Source organism: Emiliania huxleyi, assembly GCF_000372725.1.
Source record: "Emiliania huxleyi CCMP1516 chromosome Unknown EMIHUscaffold_199, whole genome shotgun sequence".
Classification (NCBI taxonomy): Eukaryota; Haptophyta; order Isochrysidales; family Noelaerhabdaceae; genus Emiliania; species Emiliania huxleyi.
Window position 1 is genome coordinate 80,362 of NW_005200608.1, and position 18,280 is coordinate 98,641.

General features: G+C 67.4%; 4 protein-coding genes across 4 annotated transcripts in view; 1 reads left to right on the top strand and 3 right to left on the bottom strand.

Moving 5' to 3' along the window:
* The window catches only part of EMIHUDRAFT_233966 (hypothetical protein), a gene marked incomplete at both ends in the record, with an annotated part of 8,330 nt that extends 3,516 nt beyond the window's left edge, over positions 1–4,814 (bottom strand). The window contains 13 exons of the mRNA XM_005781835.1: positions 226–279; positions 442–489; positions 570–664; positions 767–884; positions 924–1,145; positions 1,268–1,414; positions 1,659–1,733; positions 1,808–1,855; positions 2,562–2,681; positions 2,814–3,050; positions 3,127–3,221; positions 3,320–4,062; positions 4,222–4,814. Coding sequence (XP_005781892.1) covers positions 226–279; positions 442–489; positions 570–664; positions 767–884; positions 924–1,145; positions 1,268–1,414; positions 1,659–1,733; positions 1,808–1,855; positions 2,562–2,681; positions 2,814–3,050; positions 3,127–3,221; positions 3,320–4,062; positions 4,222–4,814 — 2,595 coding nt within the window. The remainder of the gene's footprint in view (positions 1–225; positions 280–441; positions 490–569; positions 665–766; positions 885–923; positions 1,146–1,267; positions 1,415–1,658; positions 1,734–1,807; positions 1,856–2,561; positions 2,682–2,813; positions 3,051–3,126; positions 3,222–3,319; positions 4,063–4,221) is intronic.
* A 31-nt stretch (positions 4,815–4,845) lies between these two features.
* Positions 4,846–7,801, bottom strand: EMIHUDRAFT_233967 (hypothetical protein; the record flags this gene model as incomplete). Its single annotated transcript, XM_005781836.1, has 5 exons — positions 4,846–4,857; positions 4,928–5,011; positions 5,478–5,709; positions 5,761–6,044; positions 7,796–7,801. 5 exons carry the CDS (start codon positions 7,799–7,801, stop codon positions 4,846–4,848), a joined length of 618 nt encoding a protein of 205 aa, XP_005781893.1.
* EMIHUDRAFT_365884 (hypothetical protein) lies at positions 7,786–8,559 on the bottom strand. Its single transcript, XM_005781837.1, has one exon. The coding sequence runs from the start codon at positions 8,499–8,501 to the stop codon at positions 8,043–8,045; it is 459 nt and encodes a 152-aa protein (XP_005781894.1). The 5' UTR covers positions 8,502–8,559; the 3' UTR covers positions 7,786–8,042.
* Positions 8,560–9,327: 768 nt separating this feature from the next.
* On the top strand, positions 9,328–10,668 carry EMIHUDRAFT_233968 (hypothetical protein; the record flags this gene model as incomplete). Its single annotated transcript, XM_005781838.1, has 2 exons — positions 9,328–9,456; positions 9,559–10,668. The coding sequence occupies 2 exons, from the start codon at positions 9,328–9,330 to the stop codon at positions 10,666–10,668; spliced, it is 1,239 nt and encodes a 412-aa protein (XP_005781895.1).
* Between the last annotated feature and the right edge of the window lie 7,612 nt (positions 10,669–18,280).

Genomic DNA, 18,280 nt, shown 5'->3' on the forward strand with positions numbered 1-18,280 from the left:
GCCGCGCTCCTCCCGGTGGCGCTTCAGCAGCGCGTCGAGAGTGAGCGCTTCGTCGGGGTCGGCCGTCCCGCCCCCGCCCGCAGCCTCCTCCGCCTCCGCCCTCGGCTTCGGCGGCGGTGGCGGCGTGGCGGCGGCGCCGTAGTTGATGTACCTCCGCCGCGGCTGGCGCGGCGGTGCGTCGGCAGCGGAGGCAGCGTTGGCGCTCGGCCCACCGAAACGGAGCACCGGCGCTGTCGGGCTGAGCATACCCGCCACCCCCTCGCCCAGACGCCGGCCCAGCTGGAGGGGAGGCTCCGGCAATCCGGCGGCGATGGCCGCGAGCTCGGCGTCGTCGTCGTCGTCGTCGTCGTCGTCGTCGGAGAGGCGACGCGCCGGGCCCGCCGGGCCCGCCGCAGCGTCCTCAGCGCTGCCCTCGGCCTCGCCCTCCGCCTGCCTCTCCACCTCCATCGCCGCTGCCTCCGCTGTCTGCAGCGCGGCCAGCACCTCCTCCTCATCGAGGTCCTCCTCGTCGCCTACACGCCGCGGGCGGGGGCGGGGGGTGCGGCCGAGGTGTGCCTCGCCCCACTGACCGCCGGCGCCCCTCTCTCGCCGTCGTCGTGCACGCAGTGGAAGAGCGCCGGCTCGCCGCTCGCCTCGTCCGCCGGAAGCCAGCGCGTGACGCGGCCTAGCAGAGCGAGGGAGGGGGGAGGGGAGGGCTGGGGTGAGGCCCGCGCACCTCGGGTTGCACTGGTAAGCGGCGGAGCCGCGCGGGCGGTGGGGGCGCGACCGAACATCGGCTCGTCCTCGCCAAACGAGCGCGCGATCCGCCGGCCGAGGTGGTGGTGGCCCGTCAGCAGCCACTGCTCCCCGCCAGTCTGGCTCGCCGACTCGTCGCCGCCGGGGAGCTGTTCACAGCCAGAGGTGTGAAGAGACGCTGTTCACACCGCAGGCGACGAGTTGCCGGGGAGCTGCTCCGGCGGCGTCTCCGCGTCGCTCGCGCACTGAGGAGGCTGCTTCGCGGCGGCCGGTGGCTGCTTGGCCGCCAGCTCGCCGCCCGCCGCGCTCGCCGCCGGCTGTGGCACCGCCGCGGCCTGCGCGAGGAGGCCCATCGCGCGCTTGATGCCGACGGTGGAGACGAGCGCCTTCTTGCTGCCCGGCGCAAACACCTGCCACGGCGGGGCGGGGCGAGGCCTCCCTCCCCTCCCTCCTCCCCCCCCCCTCCTTCGGCCGCGCCCGCCAAAGGGCAACATCTCCCCATATCTCCCCGTGTCTCCCCATATCTCCCCACATCTCCCCGCCAAAGGGCGCCACGAGCAGCGCGCTCTCCCGCCTGCATGTCGAAGGCGTCGGGCTTGCCTTCCTTGGCCGGCCTCTTTTTGAGCTGCAGCCTCCAGCCGCGCACTGTCGACCCGTGGGCCTCCTTGGCCTTGCGCATCTGGAGGGGCGAGAGGAGATGTGGGGAGATGTGGGGAGATGTGGGGAGATATGATGGGGAGGTATGATGGGGAGATCTCTGGAGCGGCGAGGAGGGAGGGGGCGTGAGGCAGGGAGGCGGTGCTCTGGGTGTTGCGGTGTATGCTCCTAGTGTGGCGGTGCCGCCGAGGGGGAGGTGGTGCGAGGTGGTGCGAGGTGGTGCGAGGTGGTGCGGGGCCTGTGGCGCTGCGGCAGGGCGGCTGAACGGCGCCTGTCTGGCACTGGTCTGGCATCAGCAGAGCGACGCGGCACTCTCTTGGGAGGTGGTCTTGGGCGAAGGTCTTGGGCGAGGGTCTTGGGCGAGGGGGTCTGGGGAGGGTCTGGGGAGCGTCTATGGGGTGGCCACCACGTCGACCGCCGCGAGCACCGCCGCCTCCTCCTCGCTCGGCTTGCGCACCTCGACCTAGCCGATCTCGGGTGATCTCGGGGCTGAGGCGAGGCCAATGGAGCCAGCAAGAGGAGTGGCGCGGGTCGTGCGGCGCCGGTGCGATTTGCGGGGTGTGTGGCGCGAGATGGGGGAGGGGGAGGGGTAGGGGGTGGGGGGGCTTGTTGAGGGCTCTGCTAGTGCTCGGCGCCTCCTTCGGCTCGACCTCCTTCCTCCGCGTCTTCTTTGCCGCCGCCTTCTCCTCCTTGGCAGCTGCCTGCTCGGCCCGCTTCGCCTCCTTCTGCGCCTCCCGCGCCGCATCTCCCACCGCCTCTTCTGGCGCAGCAGCGCCCTCCGCCGCCTCCTCCCCGGCCTCCTCGCTCGGCTGCGCCGCAACTGTCGCTGCGGCGGCTTCCTCCGGCTCCGCCTGCCCCACCGCCCGCGCGTAGGCCACTGCCGCCTCCACCGCCGAGTCGAAGACGCCGATGTAGATGGTCCTGCTCCCCGCGTAGCGACGCGCTTCGAAGCGACCAGCCTGCTGGGTGTGCTTGCGCACCCCCTTGTAGCCGGTGGTGCTGCCGCCGGACAAGTGCAGCTTCAGCCCCTCCGCCTCCGCCACCGCCGCCTCCTCCCCGGCCTCCTCGCTCGGCTGCGCCGCAACTGTCGCTGCGGCGGCTTCCTCCGGCTCCGCCTGCCCCACCGCCCGCGCGTAGGCCACTGCCGCCTCCACCGCCGAGTCGAAGACGCCGATGTAGACGGTCCTGCCCCCCTCGGTGCGGAATGCTCGGTAGCGGCCGCGCTGGTGCTCATAGCACACGCCCTTGTAGCCGGTAGCACTCTTGTCGGACATGTGCAGCTTCAGCCCCTCCGCCTCCGCAACCAGAGCCTCCTCCTCCCCGCCCTCCTCCTCGCCGTCCTCGCCTTCCTCGCCCTCCCCGCCCTCCCCGCCCTCCTCGCCCTCCTCGCCCTCTTGTGCCATCGAGCGCGCGTACGCAACCGCTGCCTCCACCGCCGAGTCGAAGGATCCGAGGTACTTGTCCTGTCCACCGTCCTTGCGAGCGGCGTAGAAGCGACCGGACTCCATCTCGCGCACGCCCTTGTAGCCGGTGCTGCTGCGGCTGGACAAGTGCAGCTTCAGCCCCTCCGCCTCCACCACCGGAGCCTCGCCCTCCGCCTGCCTCTCCAACTCCATCGCCGCTGCCTCCGCTGTCTGCAGCGCGGCCAGCACCTCCTCCTCATCGAGGTCCTCCTCGTCGCCTACACGCCGCGGGCGGGGGCGGGGGGTGCGGCCGAGGTGTGCCTCGCCCCACCGCCGGCGCCCCTCTCTCGCCGTCGTCGTGCACGCAGTGGAAGAGCGCCGGCTCGCCGCTCGCCTCGTCCGCCGGAAGCCAGCGCGTGACGCGGCCTAGCAGAGCGAGGGAGGGAGGGGGGGCTGGGGTGAGGTCCGCGCACCTCGGGTTGCACTGGGAAGCGGCGGAGCCGCGCGGGCTGTGGGGGCGCGACCGAACATCGGCTCGTCCTCGCCAAACGAGCGCGCGATCCGCCGGCCGAGGTGGTGGTGGCCCGTCAGCAGCCACTGCTCCTGCTCCTCCTCCGGCGGCGGCGTGCCGGGAGGCGTCCCGGGGCCCTCCTCCTCGTGCGAAGGCCTGCCCCTCGGAGGGCCGGCCGAGAGGCGCTGCCGCTCGGCCTCGCCCCTCTCTGGCTCTGTCGCGAGGGCTGCAGCGTCGGCCGGGGCGAGAGGCACGAACCATTCGAGGCAGCCGGCGTTGATCTTCTCGAAGCCCGTGCGTGCGGCGGAGGCGGTGGCGGCCACAGCGGCTGGCTCAGGAGCAGCGGCGTTGGGGGCCAGCACTTGCGCCTCCCCCTCGGAGGGCGACCGCTCCGGCGCTTCGCCGGACAGATCCAGTCGCCGCACAGGAGGCCCCCGAGGAGGCCTCGAGCCCGCGGACGCCTCGAGCCCGGGCTTGGCGGGATCCGGCACGCGGTCGACCGGCTGCGCGTAGCCACTTGCGTCAATGTACTCCTCCAGATGCGCCTCGCCGTTGAACATCGTGACTCCGAGCCGGCCCGACTTCTTCTTCACGCCGGGCTTCAGAAACACGAAGGGCTCCTGCAGGCCCGAGCCCTTTGCGTAGGTCCAGCCGAGCGCCTTCAGGTTTGCCCAGAACGCGGCGAATTTCAGCTTTTGATTCCTCCCCCGCACTGCCTCGATGGATGCCGCCTCGGCCATGCACTCGACCGGCTTCCTCGGTGGCTCCGTAGGGGGGACCCACTTTGACGCCGGTCTCGAGGACCAGTCGTCGCCATCGCCCAAGCGAGCAGGCGGCGCTGCCTTGCGCGGGGTCCGCTGCATCGCCGTGTCGCCGGCGCCGTCACCGCCACCGCCGCCGATGCCGTGCTCCAACGTCGAGCAGGCCTTTGCTGGGACCGGGTCGGGAAGGATGGCCGAGGGACTCTCTCGCTCAATCAGGGCCCTCCCGCCCGTCGACTGGCTGAGATCAGGGCAGTCGATCTGCATTGCGTCAGCATCTGCTGCCGGCAGCGGCTCTGCCGCGGCTTGAAGGAGCGACGCGTCGTCCATCGCGTTGTCATCGTGCGGGCGGGCCGAGGCACAGGGCGAGCCCGGCGTCTTTGACGGCGTCGGAACCGGCTGCATCGGGCCCGCGTCAACCGGGGCTGCCGCTGCCGACAAGCCCGGCCTCTTGAACGCGGGTCGCGAGGGGTCGGGAGACGTGGCCTGCGGCTGCTCCATCGGCGAGGCGTCTGCAGGCGCGGCGCAAAGCGGAGGCACGGCCTCCGGAGAATCTGCCTCGCCGAGCCCGATGGACGCCATAGCCGGCAGCAGCGAGTCGACAGAGGCGCCGAGATCATCGCGGGTGCCGGCAGCGCGGACAGACGGAGCAGCGTCGGTGACGGGGTCGACCCGCGCCTTGATGGCCGCGACGCGCGGCGGCGAGTCGAAGATGTCCTCCTTTGGAATGCTCTCGCAGCAAGCCATGTTTTTTTTCACGCAGTTTCGGACGGCCGCCTCAGAGCTCGGCCTGAGGCGCGTGAGCAGCGTCTCTTCACACCTTCATTTGTGGACAGGTCAACATCAGGACCCGCCTCAACCGCGAGGCGTGCGGCATTCGGGCGCTCGAGCGTGCCGTCAACCTCATCTACTCGGAGCCGCGCGACGCGGAGACGAGACGCAAACTGCTCGCGGCGATGCGGCAATACGTCGAGGCGGAGGTGAAGGTAAGGTAAGGTAAGGTAAATTTCTCCACACACACAAAGTGGTGGGGCAAGGGGGGGCGACCCTCGCATCTCCACACCCGGACACGGGCAGGAGCCCCACGGCATTCAAAGTGCAAGCACTGGCCCGGTGCACGTGGGTGAGCAGCCTGCGCCCCTCCCTCCCGACAAACGGAGGTGAAGCGCGCCGCACAGTAAAAAAAGAATTTGCGACCGGACAGGATGGCACTAACACACAGGTACCGGGGAGGGGTGGGACGGGAAAAAAGAAGAAAAATCGGCCGCGACCCGCGCACCGAGAGAAAAGAAAGGACCTTCCATGTTCAAATAGACGCGACCGCACAGGGGCAACGGCAAGACCCCTGCTGGGGGTTTGGCCCTCTCACTGAAAACCCCGTGCGGATCGAGTGAGTCATCGCGCCACCACCCTTGGCAGCACAAAGCCGCGCCAGACGTCAGCCAGCTCTGGAGCCGCTCCCTCGCGGCTGTCGAAGCGCTCCTCGTCCCACGCGATCAGGTAGCCCAGCCGCATCACCTCGACCGCACACTTGCGAGCCGGCTCCGGGAAGAGCTCGTGAGACTGCGGCGACCACTCCGTCGCCTTGAGGATGAGCCTGCCCACCTCCACCGCCTCGGCCGCTGGCTGCAGGTTGGCCGGCCTGAGGAGGGCAGAGGTGTGTCAAAGAGAGGATCCGGCGAGTCGGGGAGACCATTGCATTGCGCGCCTGAGCGCAAGCGCCTTGGCCTCGCCCGCCACGCGCACGCCGAAGCGGCCCGTCGAAGCGTTTGCGGAGACGACGACACCGACCTTGCCGTTCATCGAGGGCCGCGAGACCAGAGAGTGGACCGCGACTGTGGAGCCGACGGCCGCAACGGTCGGATCCGACTCGCTCCACGAGCAGAGGACGCGCGCCCGCTCGAGGGCAGAAGGCGCGCCGGCGAGGGGGTCCGCGCCGCCGCGCAGCAGTGCCCGCGCCCGGTCGACGGTGAGCGCCTGCGGAAGAGGGGCAATGGGAGTGAGGACAACGCGCTCACGCCTTCGGCCGCTTGCTTGGGGCACGCCTCGAGGTGCTGGAGCGGCGTCCAGCCGCGGCTGGCGACCAGCCAGGCGGCGAGGTCGGTGTGGCCTTCACGGTTTGCGACCTCCTCGGGCGTGCCGAAGGGCGTAGCGGCGCGGGAGGCGCCGTAGGAGGAGAGGAGCTTGGTGACCTCGAGCTGGCCCTCCTGGCACGCGATGGACAGCGGCGTGACGCCGTCCTCCTTGGCTTGGCTTACCGCCGCGCCAGCCTCGAGGAGCAGCCTGGTGATCTTGAGGTGGCCCTCCTGGCTCGCCATGAGCAGCGGCGCGCAGCCATTGCCCATCGCTTGGTTGACGTCAGCGCCAGCGTCGCGCAGCAGCTGGGCGCACTCGAGCTGGCCGTTCTGGCACGCGATGAAAAGCGGCGTGGCGCCGCCCTCCCTGGCTTTGTTGATGCCAGCGTCGGCCTCGAGGAGCAGCCGGACGCACTCGAGATGGCCCTCCTGGCACGCCATGAACAGCGGCGTGGCGCCATACTCGTCCGCCTGGTCCATCGCGACGCCGGCCGCGAGAAGCAGCCGGGCGATATCGACGTGGCCCTCCTCGCACGCAATGAACAGCGGCGTGCGGCCTTCAGAATCCGCTTGGTTGACCGCCGCGCCAGCCTCGAGGAGCAGCCGGGCGATCTCGAGCTGGCCGTACTCGCTCGCGATGAACAGTGGCGTGGCGCCATCTTCCGCCGCTTGGTTGACCGCCGCGCCAGCCTCGAGGAGCAGCCGGGCGATCTCGAGCTGGCCGTTGAAGCTCGCAGCACGCAGCGGCGTGGTGCCGTCGCTCGTTGCTCGGTCGATTGCCGCGCCGGCCTCGCGGAGCAGCCGGGCGATCTCAAGGTGGCCTTCCCGGCAGGTGATGTACAGCGGCGTGCGGCCTTCAGCGTCTGCTTCGTCGGTCGCCGCGCCAGCCTCGACGAGCAGCCGGGCGCACTGGAGGTGGCCCTGCTGGCAAGCCACGAACAGAGGCGTGAGGCCATTGTTGCTGGCTTGGTTGACCGCCGCGTTGGCCTCGAGCAGCAGCTGGGCGCACTCGACGTGGCCCTTCGCACACGCGATGAGCAGCGGCGTGCCGCCATTGCTCAGGGCTTGGTCGACCGCTGCGCTGGCCTCGAGGAGCAGCCGGACGATCTCAAGCTGGCCCTCTAGGCACGCAATAGCCAGCGCGGTGAAGCCAAAGCCGTCCGCCGCCCCGATGCTCGCGCCGGCTTCGAGCAGCAGCCGCACCGCCTCGGCTTGCCGGTGCCGAGCGGCCCAGGTCAGAAGCGTGTCCTGCCTCTCGGTGTCGTGCCGCGCGTCGAGCTGGGCCGTGAGCGACGTGCCGCGCGTCCCCCGCCCGGAGAGGAAGGCGCGCAGCCAGGCCAGGTCGCCCCGAGCCAGGTCGGCGAGCTGGGTTGGGAGGATGGCGCCGCTCATGCCGCCAGAAAGAAAGAAAAATCGCCATTGCATCGCGTCCGAGTCCCGGTTGTTCTTGCTGATAGAGATTGTTATTGAGATTGGTCCTAAAATCGACTCCTGGGTTGGCTGGCCCCGGCGCTCGAGCGTCGAGGTCGAGAGGCGGCCGGGCTCGGTCCTCGGAGGTCGCGTCTCGCGAGCTGGCGGTGTGGGGCGTGGTTTGGAGTCCGTGAGGGACGAGGCTCGCCGAGGAGCGCGGACGCGCATTTCTTCCCAGCTGACATTCATAAACAATCACACGAGACAGGGGAGCTTCGCGGCCCGACGCAGGGGGCGCCCCTCGCCCCTGTGAGCGCCGCGCGGGGGCAGCGCGGCAGCCGTGCCGCTCGGTCTCCTCCCCCCCGCTTCGGACACGCATGGCCGCCCGCCCCCGCCCCACTTCCACGTGGCATCTTTGTGCCCGTCTGCACGCATGGGCGCCCGCCCCCCACTCCACTTCCTTGTGCACTCAGTGCCTGGCCGCGGCCCGTCAACACACGACGCCGGGCTTTCCGCTCAGGATTGCATGCGCACTGGGGCTGGTCGGGTGGACGCGGTGGAGGATCTCGCGCACAGACGGCGGCGGGTTGATCTGGAGCTTCTCCGCGCGCAGGAACCGCTCGAGACGCGTGAGGCCGAGGCAGGGCCCGTAGGTCGAGTCCAGGTCAAACGCCTTGAGCTCTTTCTCCTCGGCCGCGGTCAGCGGCGGCAGGGCGGCGGCGGCGGCGGCGGCCGCCGCCGCCTCGGAACGGTCCTCCTCCTCGGTATCGGAGGACGCGACGTCGGGCACGGTCTCAACATGGGCGTCCTCCGCGGGGGCGCTCTCAAAGGTGAGCTTTCGCTGCCGGCAGGAGGGCTTCGTCACAGCCCCGCGGCGGCGAGACCGCTCCGCAGTCGTCGCCGCGGCGGCGGGCTTCTTGGAGGAGGGCGTGCGAGAGCGGGGCGGCATGCGAGCGTTAAGCTTTAGCGCGGCGTGCGCACGACTTTCAGCGATCCACAGCTCTGAGCAGGCCAAAAATGGAAGATGGGCAGTCGCGGAGCGACCTCAGGTTTCTTTTCCAGCGAAGGCGAGTGCGAGCTCCCCGAGACGCTCGAATCTGTCCGAGGGGTGGCAGCAAACGGCTGCGCGGTGAGCACAGTCGCACTCCTCTGTGTAGCGCCTCAGGGTGAAGGGGTGGCATGCCGGGTCAAGCTGAGACTAATGGTAGAGGCACAAGGGGTCGTTCGTTCTTCGCCCACAGCAGCAACTGACAGAACAGGCGCAACGACGCCCGCCCGACTGGGTGGCATACACAGACGGGTCGGAAGACCTAGGGAAAGCAGGGTGGGCCTATGCAGTACTCATCGGGGGCGACGCCATCGGCGATGAGGGCGCGTCGCTGACGAGCGAGGGCTACGGGCCAGTTGTCACTTCGGCGGCGCACCCAGCCTACCTCGGCGCGCGTAAGCATACCAACAACACGGCGGAACTAACCGCCCTAGCCGAGCTCCTCCGGGCTCTTCTATCCTCGTCACCGCAACGAGCGGGCTCACGCGGAATGGAGCTGCGGCGGCGAATGCGGGACTCGGGATCAGAGGCGCAGGCAGGCGAGGTGTTCAGACTGGGACGGAACAGAGTTCCGGATGAGTACAGGCGCCTGCGCACCGAGACAGAGCTGACCCGACGGATAACGGGGCTCTATAGCGCCACGGCCATAGCCGGCATGGTGAGGAGAGAGCGTCTACTCGGTGGAAGCAGGTCGCTTGAGGAGCTGCGGTTGTGCGCAGAGCTGGGGATGCTGCGCGATGCCTCCCTAGAGGTCGAGCGGCAAATCCGGCACGAACTGGACAGGGACCACAGCGACTACTACGCGGGCAAGCTTGAAGAGGCCGCACAGCGAGGGCCAGACGAGATCATGACAACGGTCTATGCCATCGTGTCTCACTCCGCCTCCGGCGTCGTTGGGAAAGGAGGCAGTGGGGGGGGGCTCGTACGGACCCCCCCCCCCTTCGAGAGTATACACGAGGACGACGACCCGAAAAGGGACCTCATCTTTGAGGGACGCCGCGTGCTCGACACAGTGAGACAGGCCGCGGTCAAGGCAAACTCCAGGCGGCAGGCAAACATTCCAATGATGGAGTGGATCCTGCGGCAGACGGGCTCTCCCTCGGCGACCGCAAGTCCACTAGGCGAGGGGGAAGACTGGGTGGAAGCGGCGATCAATGAGGAAATCTTTGCCGACGCGCTCGACACGTGCAGAGCGAAGCAGAGCGCGGGGAGCGATGGGTGGCAGTGCATCCTGCTGAGGTGGGCCCCTCGGTGGCTCCAAGAGGCATATCGGCAGTCGCTAGCCCAGGTCGTCCGCGAGAGACGATACCCTCCCGAATGGAGGGAGTGGTTTGTGACCATGATCCCGAAGGCGAAGCGGGATCCGTCCCTCTTCAAGAACCTTAGGGACATCTGGCTGGTGCCGCACGGCTGGAAGATCGTCACTGCCTGTTTCTCGGCGGAGTACAAGAGGGTCAACGCCGAAACCCAGCCCCATGCGGCCCACGGCTTTAGACAGCTCCGGAATGCAGCGCAGGCGAGCCTTGTGGTCAAACTGCAGACCGAGGAGGCGGCCATACTGTGCCAGCCGCTGGTTCGGATGTACTTTGACCTGGAAGGGTTCTTCATGGGGGTCGTCAGAGCGGTTCTCCTGGAGCTCGAGAAGAGGATAGGCGTCTTCCCGGAAGTGACGGAGGCCATGCAGGCGCTACAGGGTGAGGCGCAAGGGAGGATCATAACGGCGCACGGCGCAACCGGGGGCTTTCCCGTCCCGGACGGCACAGGACAGGGCTGCAAAGTGGGGCCGGACAGAGCACTTCTTACCCTACTCCCCGTCATCTCCATGATGAACCGCAACGTCCAGGGGCACCGGCTCCTCACCAGGGGGGCAGCGGGCAGAGAGGGGATTCGACAGACGTGGTTCGCAGACGACTCCACGTTCTACCCGATTGATCCCTTCATGGGGCAAGTGCTCGTAGCACACATGAGACCTCGGACCCGTACGTTCTACGTACTGTACCCGTGCCACTTGCCTCACTTGGCCGGTGGCACTGCCACTTCGAGCAGAGCACGTACAGAGGAGCGGTGAGTGAGTGGACGGTGCTGAAATCGCAAAAAAGCGCGAGACGGGACCAAACCTTTCATCACGCTCATACGGGGTGTGGACCGTGAGTTGACCAGGGGTTGTGCGCCGGGCCCTCCTGCTCGGCTCCAGCCAGTAGACAAGTCTTGTCACTAACAGAGTAGAAGGATCTGACCTCGGGGCCGATGTGACCAAGCGCTGGTAGCGTGGTTTTACCTCACACCCATGGTCTCACAGTGTGCCGGCAGTCGCCGAGCAGTGTCGCTCACACAAGCCGCAGCACAAGTGACTGAGGGCCAGTGAGGGCGAGCCCATCGCTGTCACAGCTGTGGTAGCCGCACAGTAGGCTGTGTCAACTGTGCAGAGCGTGTGAGCAGCCGAGGAGCTGCTCTCCAGGCTTCTGACGCAAAGAGCTGCATGCCATCGAAGGCGCTGTCGAGGTTCGCCGAGCGCGGCGCAGGTTGGAGGACACCGTCACCGACGAGCGCGTTGGACTTTTCACTCCGGACAAAGACGGCGACACGCACACGAGCTGCGGCCGTGTCGCCGTCATAGCGGCGAGGCGCGGGACCGTCTGTGGCGAGGTGGGTCGCGTCCTCCGATTTCCTCAACTCACGGTCCGCTCCCTCTATGAGTCACCACGGCTCTACATGTACTCGCAACACTACGAGCTATGACCAACCTTACTTACGGCTGTACCGCTCTCGAGGCGGTCGGGACCGCCTCTCCCAATGTCTGTGTAGGGGCAATCCGGGCACGGTCTCGCGTACTCGACGGGTGAGTGCGTTTGCTGCACAAAGTGTGGCTGGGCCTATGGAGGGGGCGTCAGAGGTACGCGTGTGGGACCGACCGGATCTTGGTAATGACGGGGTACTGCTCGTCGCGCAGCCTGCGCCACGCACGAGCGTCTCGCGGATCAGCGATGTGACGCACGCCGGCATGGTCGAAGGCAGGGCGGGTCCGCACCTGGGCAGCCGACGCACTGCCGAGGCCTCGTACTCGTTCTCCGAGTGGTTCCATTCCATCTCGGCCGTCCAGCCAAAGCTGCATCCGTAGCGCATCGTATTAGCCGCGTACTCCTGTGGCGCGCGCGCGTGCACAATAAGCAGTCACCCACGTGTGGGCGACTGCTACGGGGTTCGGCGAGGCGCATCACCTGCATAGTCGGGCGCACATCCTCGGGCAGCGGCAGCACGTCCGCGATGGCGCAGTGGAACTTGACGTCGATGTGCTTCGGCGGGGCGTTGCCCTCCTCCGCTCGGTACGGGCTCTCGCCGTCGAAGAGGTCCTCGTCGGCCCGCAGGCGCGCCAACGCCTTGCGCATCAGTGCCTCGCGGGAGCCGAGTACCTCGCACTTGCGGAACCCAGCTGCGTCCTGGTGCATCTCCTCGCCGCCGCCGCTGTCGTAGCCGCTGCCGTACCCGACGTCGTAGTCAGCAGCCTGGATGGCCCAAACCCTCACGCACAGCGAGTGCGGCAGTGCGGCCTCCTGCTCTGTGGCCCCGCAGTCGCTCGGGTCTCTGCGGACCCCGTGAGAGCTCACGCCCAGCATCTTGAGGCCTTGGTGCTGCACGTTGAGGTAGCAGTAGCTCTCAAGCGAGTCGTCGAGCTCATGCATCCAGTCGAGCATGCTGCAGCACGACGCGTCGTGCGGCACGACCATCGTGGCCACGACTGCCCTCGTGTCGCTCTGCCTGCAGCCACGCCGCGTCTTAAGCCGGATGAGAAGCTCCAAGCTGTGCGGCTCGTCCTTTTCTGGTAAGCGCGGCAGCCCGAGGTGCTCGGAGATGGCCGTGGGCGACAATCCGTGCTCCGCGGCCATGATGCACCGGGCCAGCGGCCACTGGACGTCCGTGGCGGTCCACTGTCGCTTGGTCCTACCGCCGATGTGGCTCGCGCCTTCGCGGTCCCAGTGGACACACTGATGCCAGAAGCCTTGGTCGTAGTTGTCAAAGGCGGCCACGAGCGTGTTCACGCCCTTGTCCTTCGAGACCTTGTCGGCGTCCTTGGGGAGCACGATCGTCAACTTTCCCGCGGCCTCGTGCAGGGCGCCCAAGAACCACGGTGCGACCTTGCTGCATATCTCATCCAGCGAGGCCGCGGGCAGCCGCAGGGCTTGCAGCACAAAGCCGGCCAACTCATCCGGAATCCCGTGGCGGGTAAAGATCTGGCGGAGCTGAGACATCACACGCTGCATCGGTGGCGCGAACCACTCGAGCGCTGCTAGTTGCAGCATGCGTAGAGGGACGTGCTTAGCATAGTTGATGGTGAACGTGTGCTTCTGGCGCGTATTGAAGTGCGTTGACGTGTAGCTCTCCTTGAGCGCCTGTGCCAGCTCCCACAGGAAGCAGCGAATCAAGGTCGAGCGACCCGCAGTCGGCTCGGTGGCTCGTGCGCGACGAGGCGGCATACACAAAAAAAGAAAGCGTACCTCAGGGGCGGGGGCTCCCGCCATCTTGAACTTGGGCACCAGTGAGAGGCGGAGGGTAAGGTGATGGGCTCCCACAGCCGAGAGCGACGCAGGCGGTCGAGGAGGTGGAAGCGGGCAATGATCAAAAATGGAAGAATTTTACAAACAACTCCCTCGCACGACTAGGCTGCTCCAAGGCGCGGGCGTCCGGCCCGCTGGGCGCGCTCTTAGCTCCCCGGCCCTGGGTGTGAGGTTGATGACCGCACTCCAAGTGCTCCAAGGGCACTGTGATAATTTTACAACAAAACTTCCTCTCACGACACACACAACGACAAGGCACGGGAGCGAGAGAAGAATGTAGGTAGGTAGGTAGGTAGGATGGATAGGGCGCCTGTTCACGGCCGTGGAGAGTGATGTCGCCACAAGGTGGCCTGCCGCCGGCTGCCCACTCCCTGGCCCTGGGTGGGAGCGCCGCCTGGAGTAACGAGCGGGGGAAAGGGCGTGCAGCGACGCGCACACACCGAGCGAACGCGTCCGGCACCCCAGTGCACTCCCATGCGTCATACTCACCCGTTGCTTGCGCGAGGGGCGCTTGCGCGAGGCGCGAGTTACGCAAGCTTGCGGGCCGTCTTGGTGACGGCCGCCGCCATTGCTGCCGCTCCCCGAGCAGCGCTGTGCGGTGCTCGATGGCAACGTTGGCGAGCTCGGTTGCAATGCTCGAGGCGATGGTGATGGGGGAGAGGGCGTGATGCACAGGTAACGGCGCGCCGAGTCGGGAGAGGATATCGAACGCCCAGATGTGGCTGGGAAAGAAGCCGCGTCCGATTGGGATGACGGGCACCCCGATGCGATAGCGCGCCTCGACGTAGGCGCGCACAAGCGGCCATGCCATGTGTGGCACAAGGCCGAAGTAGTCGGAGGCGAGGATGCTGTCCACGTATGCCTCCCGCTGCCGCGGCGTCGCACCCGCCAACTTCGCCTTCGGCCTCGTCGTCCGAGTCGGCGTCTGCTGCGCCGCGAACCCCCGAACCGCCGCTGCCGCCTCGTCCTGGCCCGGGTCGCGCGGGGCGTACGGGTCGATGTCGCCGACCAGAGGCGTAGTCAGGGAGTTGACGTAATCGGAAAATCGCTGCCTCGTTTCGGCGCACACCGCGACCGGCTTCGAGTCGAAAGCCCAGCTGAGATCGGAGTTGTAAACGGTGCAGCCGTCGGCCTCAAGCTCCCGCAGGGACAGATAGAGCGGCGCGTGATATGGGAAGTGGGCGTTGAAATCGTTGGAGCACAGCCAGAGAACGTAATCACCCGGCTCCGAGCAGCGCAGCGAGGCGGGCGCGTCCGGAAGCAGCGCCGATTTGCCACCTGCGAGGCAGCCACCCGCGACCAGTCAGCTCATGACGCGCCGCATCGATACGGAGAGTGCACGCGCGCCTCCCTTGCTCGTGCGAGAGGCTGACACCAGCTGCGCGAGCGTGAGGCCTTTGTATGCGCCGAAGTGGAGTCGATAGGCTGGCGGCGCGCCGCGTCGAGCAGCGTGGTCGGCCACGCAGCCGCCGTTGGCCTGTGTGGCCGCCCACCTGAGCAGCGTCGACTGCTGCTCCTCGTCCAACCGCGCCACCTCTCCCTGGTTTGAGGAGCGCGGGTCGGGCGCGTGCCGCCGCGACCACTCATTCATCTCGGTCAGCGCAGTGCCGGCTAGATCGCTCATCGGCGGCAAGCGCAGCATCGCCATGTCTCGCTCCTGCACCATCTTGCCGAAGCGCAGGCCCGGGAAGGCAGTGTCTTTTATGAAGCGGAGCCGCGCCGTGTCGTGCTTGTTGTACCTCCCTGAGCGGCCGGCGTAGCGCTGGTGCACCTCCTGGAGGATCAGCTGCAGCTCGAGCTGATGGCGGACGAGGTCCTCACCGCTCGGCAGCGCCGGCGAAAGGCACATGGAGGCGGCACAGGAGATCTGCGAACAGGGCGAACCGACGCTGGCAGGTGAAGCAGCGTCGGTTCGCTACCAGCACCCATGGGTACCCTCCCCGAAAAAGTTGGAACCCGGAAGCCGAGATGGCATGCAATCTCTTCGCGGGTGCTGTCATGACACTTGCGGCGGGCGCGGGCAATGGGTCGGGGCGCTGCAGCATCAGCATAGCCGAGCAGTCAAGCTACGCGCCGTGCATCCTCGGGCGGAGCTTCGGCTGCACAAATGCCGCTGCCGCCGAGCGCTCGCCGTCCGTGTGGGTTCGCGGATGCCGAGGCCGGTTCCTGCTGCGCGGCTGCAGCGGCAAGGACGAGACCAGCATCTGGTGCGGCTACCCTCCAGGTGCATCGAGCTACAACTGTAGCTGCGCCGGCCGCTCCACGGCCAGCTGGCCACGTGCGCCGCACCTGCGCAGTCGCGCCTCTCAGTGTGGGCTGGTCAGACAGGCGAGCATTGCGCCATGCGTGCTCGGGCGCAGCTTCGGATGTGAACCTGGGAGCAACAGCATGTGGGTCGCAAAATGTCGAGGGACGTTTCGCTGCGGTTCCAGCACGGTTGACTGCGGGCAGCCCGGATTTAGCACGGGCAACTGCAGTTGTGAAGGGCGTGAGTACACCACCGTGCATACACGGCCGCCGGTGGGCGCGGCGCTTGCGGTCCTCCTCCGGGGCGACATCCGCGGCTCGGAGGCCGATGGCGTGGAGTGCGCCCTCAGCATCGAGCGGCACATTGTGCAGCCGACCAACTCGAGCGTCTTCCTCACTGTGTACGAACAGCAGCGCGCCGTCGGCGAGCGCTTCGCGGCCGCCTTCGTGACCGGCCGCATCGTGAGCTTCACTCACTCGAGCCGGCGGACGCAGTTCGACAACATGTTCCTGTTGCTCCGCATTCTCTCCGAGTATGAGGCCGCGCACGCGGTATCCTTCCCAAGCATCCTCATAGTGCGGAAGGACCTGGCCTTCAAGCAGAGCCTGCGTCCCTTTTTGCTCGACACACGGCTCTACAGCGACGACGGCGAGGTGGAGCACGGCGTGGCCTTTGCGTGGCGCGAGATCAACGGCGAGTGGCGGCTGTTTTCCACCCAACGGGTCTCGAAGGAGGCGCTTGCGAGGAACAAGCGCACGCCCGACACGCTCCACCTCGTGAGCCGCTCGTTCCTTCCAATGTGGCGAGTGGTCGTGGCAAACCGCAGTAACTGGAACGCGCTCCACGAGGTGCTCACGAGCCGTGCGAGGTCGCTCTTGGAGCCGCGAGAGTCTATCGTGCGATACCTCGTGCGCGGTGCGTTCGACTCCAACCCGGACCGCATCCTCGCCAGCCCCAACCCGCTCTACAACTTTCTTCCGCGCAATCGGTGGCAGATGGAGGCGGGCCTCTGCCAGACGAGGGCCGACTTTGCCGAGGACCCGTCGTCTGGCTGGGCGTGCTGCCCGTCCCCCGAGAATTGCTGCCCGGCTGCGCTGGGCGACTGCACGAGCCCGGAGGCGCAGCTCTATGACAATCCAAGCCCACACCCCGCGTTGCTGGCCCACTACAGAAGCAGGAGCCCCGTCGTGTGCGTCGCGGCAAACGGCGGGAAACCTCGCTGTTCGATCAACGACGCCGCATGCTTCGCGAGGCAGTGCAAGTACGCGGTGACCAATCGGACGCTGGAGGCGATGCTGGCGGCGCCGGGCTTTCGAGCTGCGGTTTCCAGCGCTCATCATTATTGACGCATGGCCCGTCACGGGGATCGGCCACTCCATCTTGGGCACCGCGAGGAAGCTCAACTTTGCCACGACCATCAAGTTTGCCTTCTGCCTCCCCTTAGTCCAGCGCGCAGCGCGCAGCCGGTGGGGAAAAAGAAAGGCGGTGTTGCGCTCCGACTCACCCACTCTTGTGAACCAAACACACACTCTTGCCCCCCCCTCCCCTTTGCGGGTATTTCTTCTCAGATTGTAGTGAAAAAGATTATTAACCACGAAGGCGCTCTCTTTAACTACAGCGGGCACGTCGCCTTCAGTGAGGCCAAAGGCTCTAGTTCCAGTTCACTCTGACACGCTAATCTTGAAAACGCGTCCAACGGAGCTCCGTGTTGCTCCCAGCGGAATCCCCCGCGCTTCCTGCGGCCATGGCCGATGATACTAGTATGAGAGGTCATCTGGCTACCGCGAGCGCGACTCAACTCGCCGACGTCGTCCGATGATTGTGCCTCAAAGTCAGCCTCCGGAGGCTATCGTGGGGTCGAGCCGGCGGTAGCCGTGACATGTGGTTCCACCACCCCTCGCAGGCTTTGCCTCTGACCGCCACCGTTCCCAGGCTGCCTAATGGGATGGAAAGGAAGGCTGGGCGAGCGTATAGAAGCGTGCTCGACCTTGTCGTGGCAGCCTGCACGGCAGCGGCCAGCGCTGGTAGGCGGATGAGCGTCGTGCCACCTGACCCAAGACGGGTCGCAGGCGTCGTACCGAGCGTGTCGAGACCGTGTCCTGATGTGATCTGCACGGGTGAGTCACGTCGGCGTCAAAGGAGCGACGTGCGACCTGTCAGAGCTTGATCTCCGATCTCAGCGGCGTCGAGTCGTCTCCGGCGCGCGACAATTGTGGTCGACTCTGCCCCCCCCCAAGTGTGTGTGTGTGTGTGTGAACCGCCAATGGCAGTTATCGGTTGTGCGGCCGTCGCCGCGGCTCGCCTCTGCCGCGGCGGCTGCTGCGCGCACGCGGCGGCGCCGCTCTCTCGCGAGACGGCTGGCGACGCGGCTCGCGGCCGACGTACGCTGCGCTCGTCCGACCGCCCGCGGCGTGGCGTGCGCGGCGCTGCGCGCCGCTCTGCGAGCGCTTCTGCGCTGCTGTCACACTGCACTGTCTCTCTCTGGTGCTGCTGCTGGTGGTGATGTTGCTGCTGCTGGTGCATATGCTGCTGCTGGCGCGGCGCGGGTCTGCGACTCGGCTCGAGACGCGCGTCGGGAGCATCTGACACGGCGGCGTCGGGCAGGTTGCGCCTCTCTCTGGTGCTGCTGGTGCTGGTGGTGCTGGTGCTGCTGGTGCTGATGCTGCTGCTGGTGCGGCGCGGCTCTCCGACTCGACTCGAGGCGCGCGTCGCGGCAATCTGACGCGGCGGGCGGCGTCGCGGGCGGCAGCGATCGCGGCTCGACGGTGGAGGCGGAGGGTGGTGGCTGTGGTGGATCTTTGAGTTTATTTCATGATGGACTACAAGGACTGGGGGTTCAACCGGGAGGATTCACCACTCGATTCTAGAAAGCGATAGCG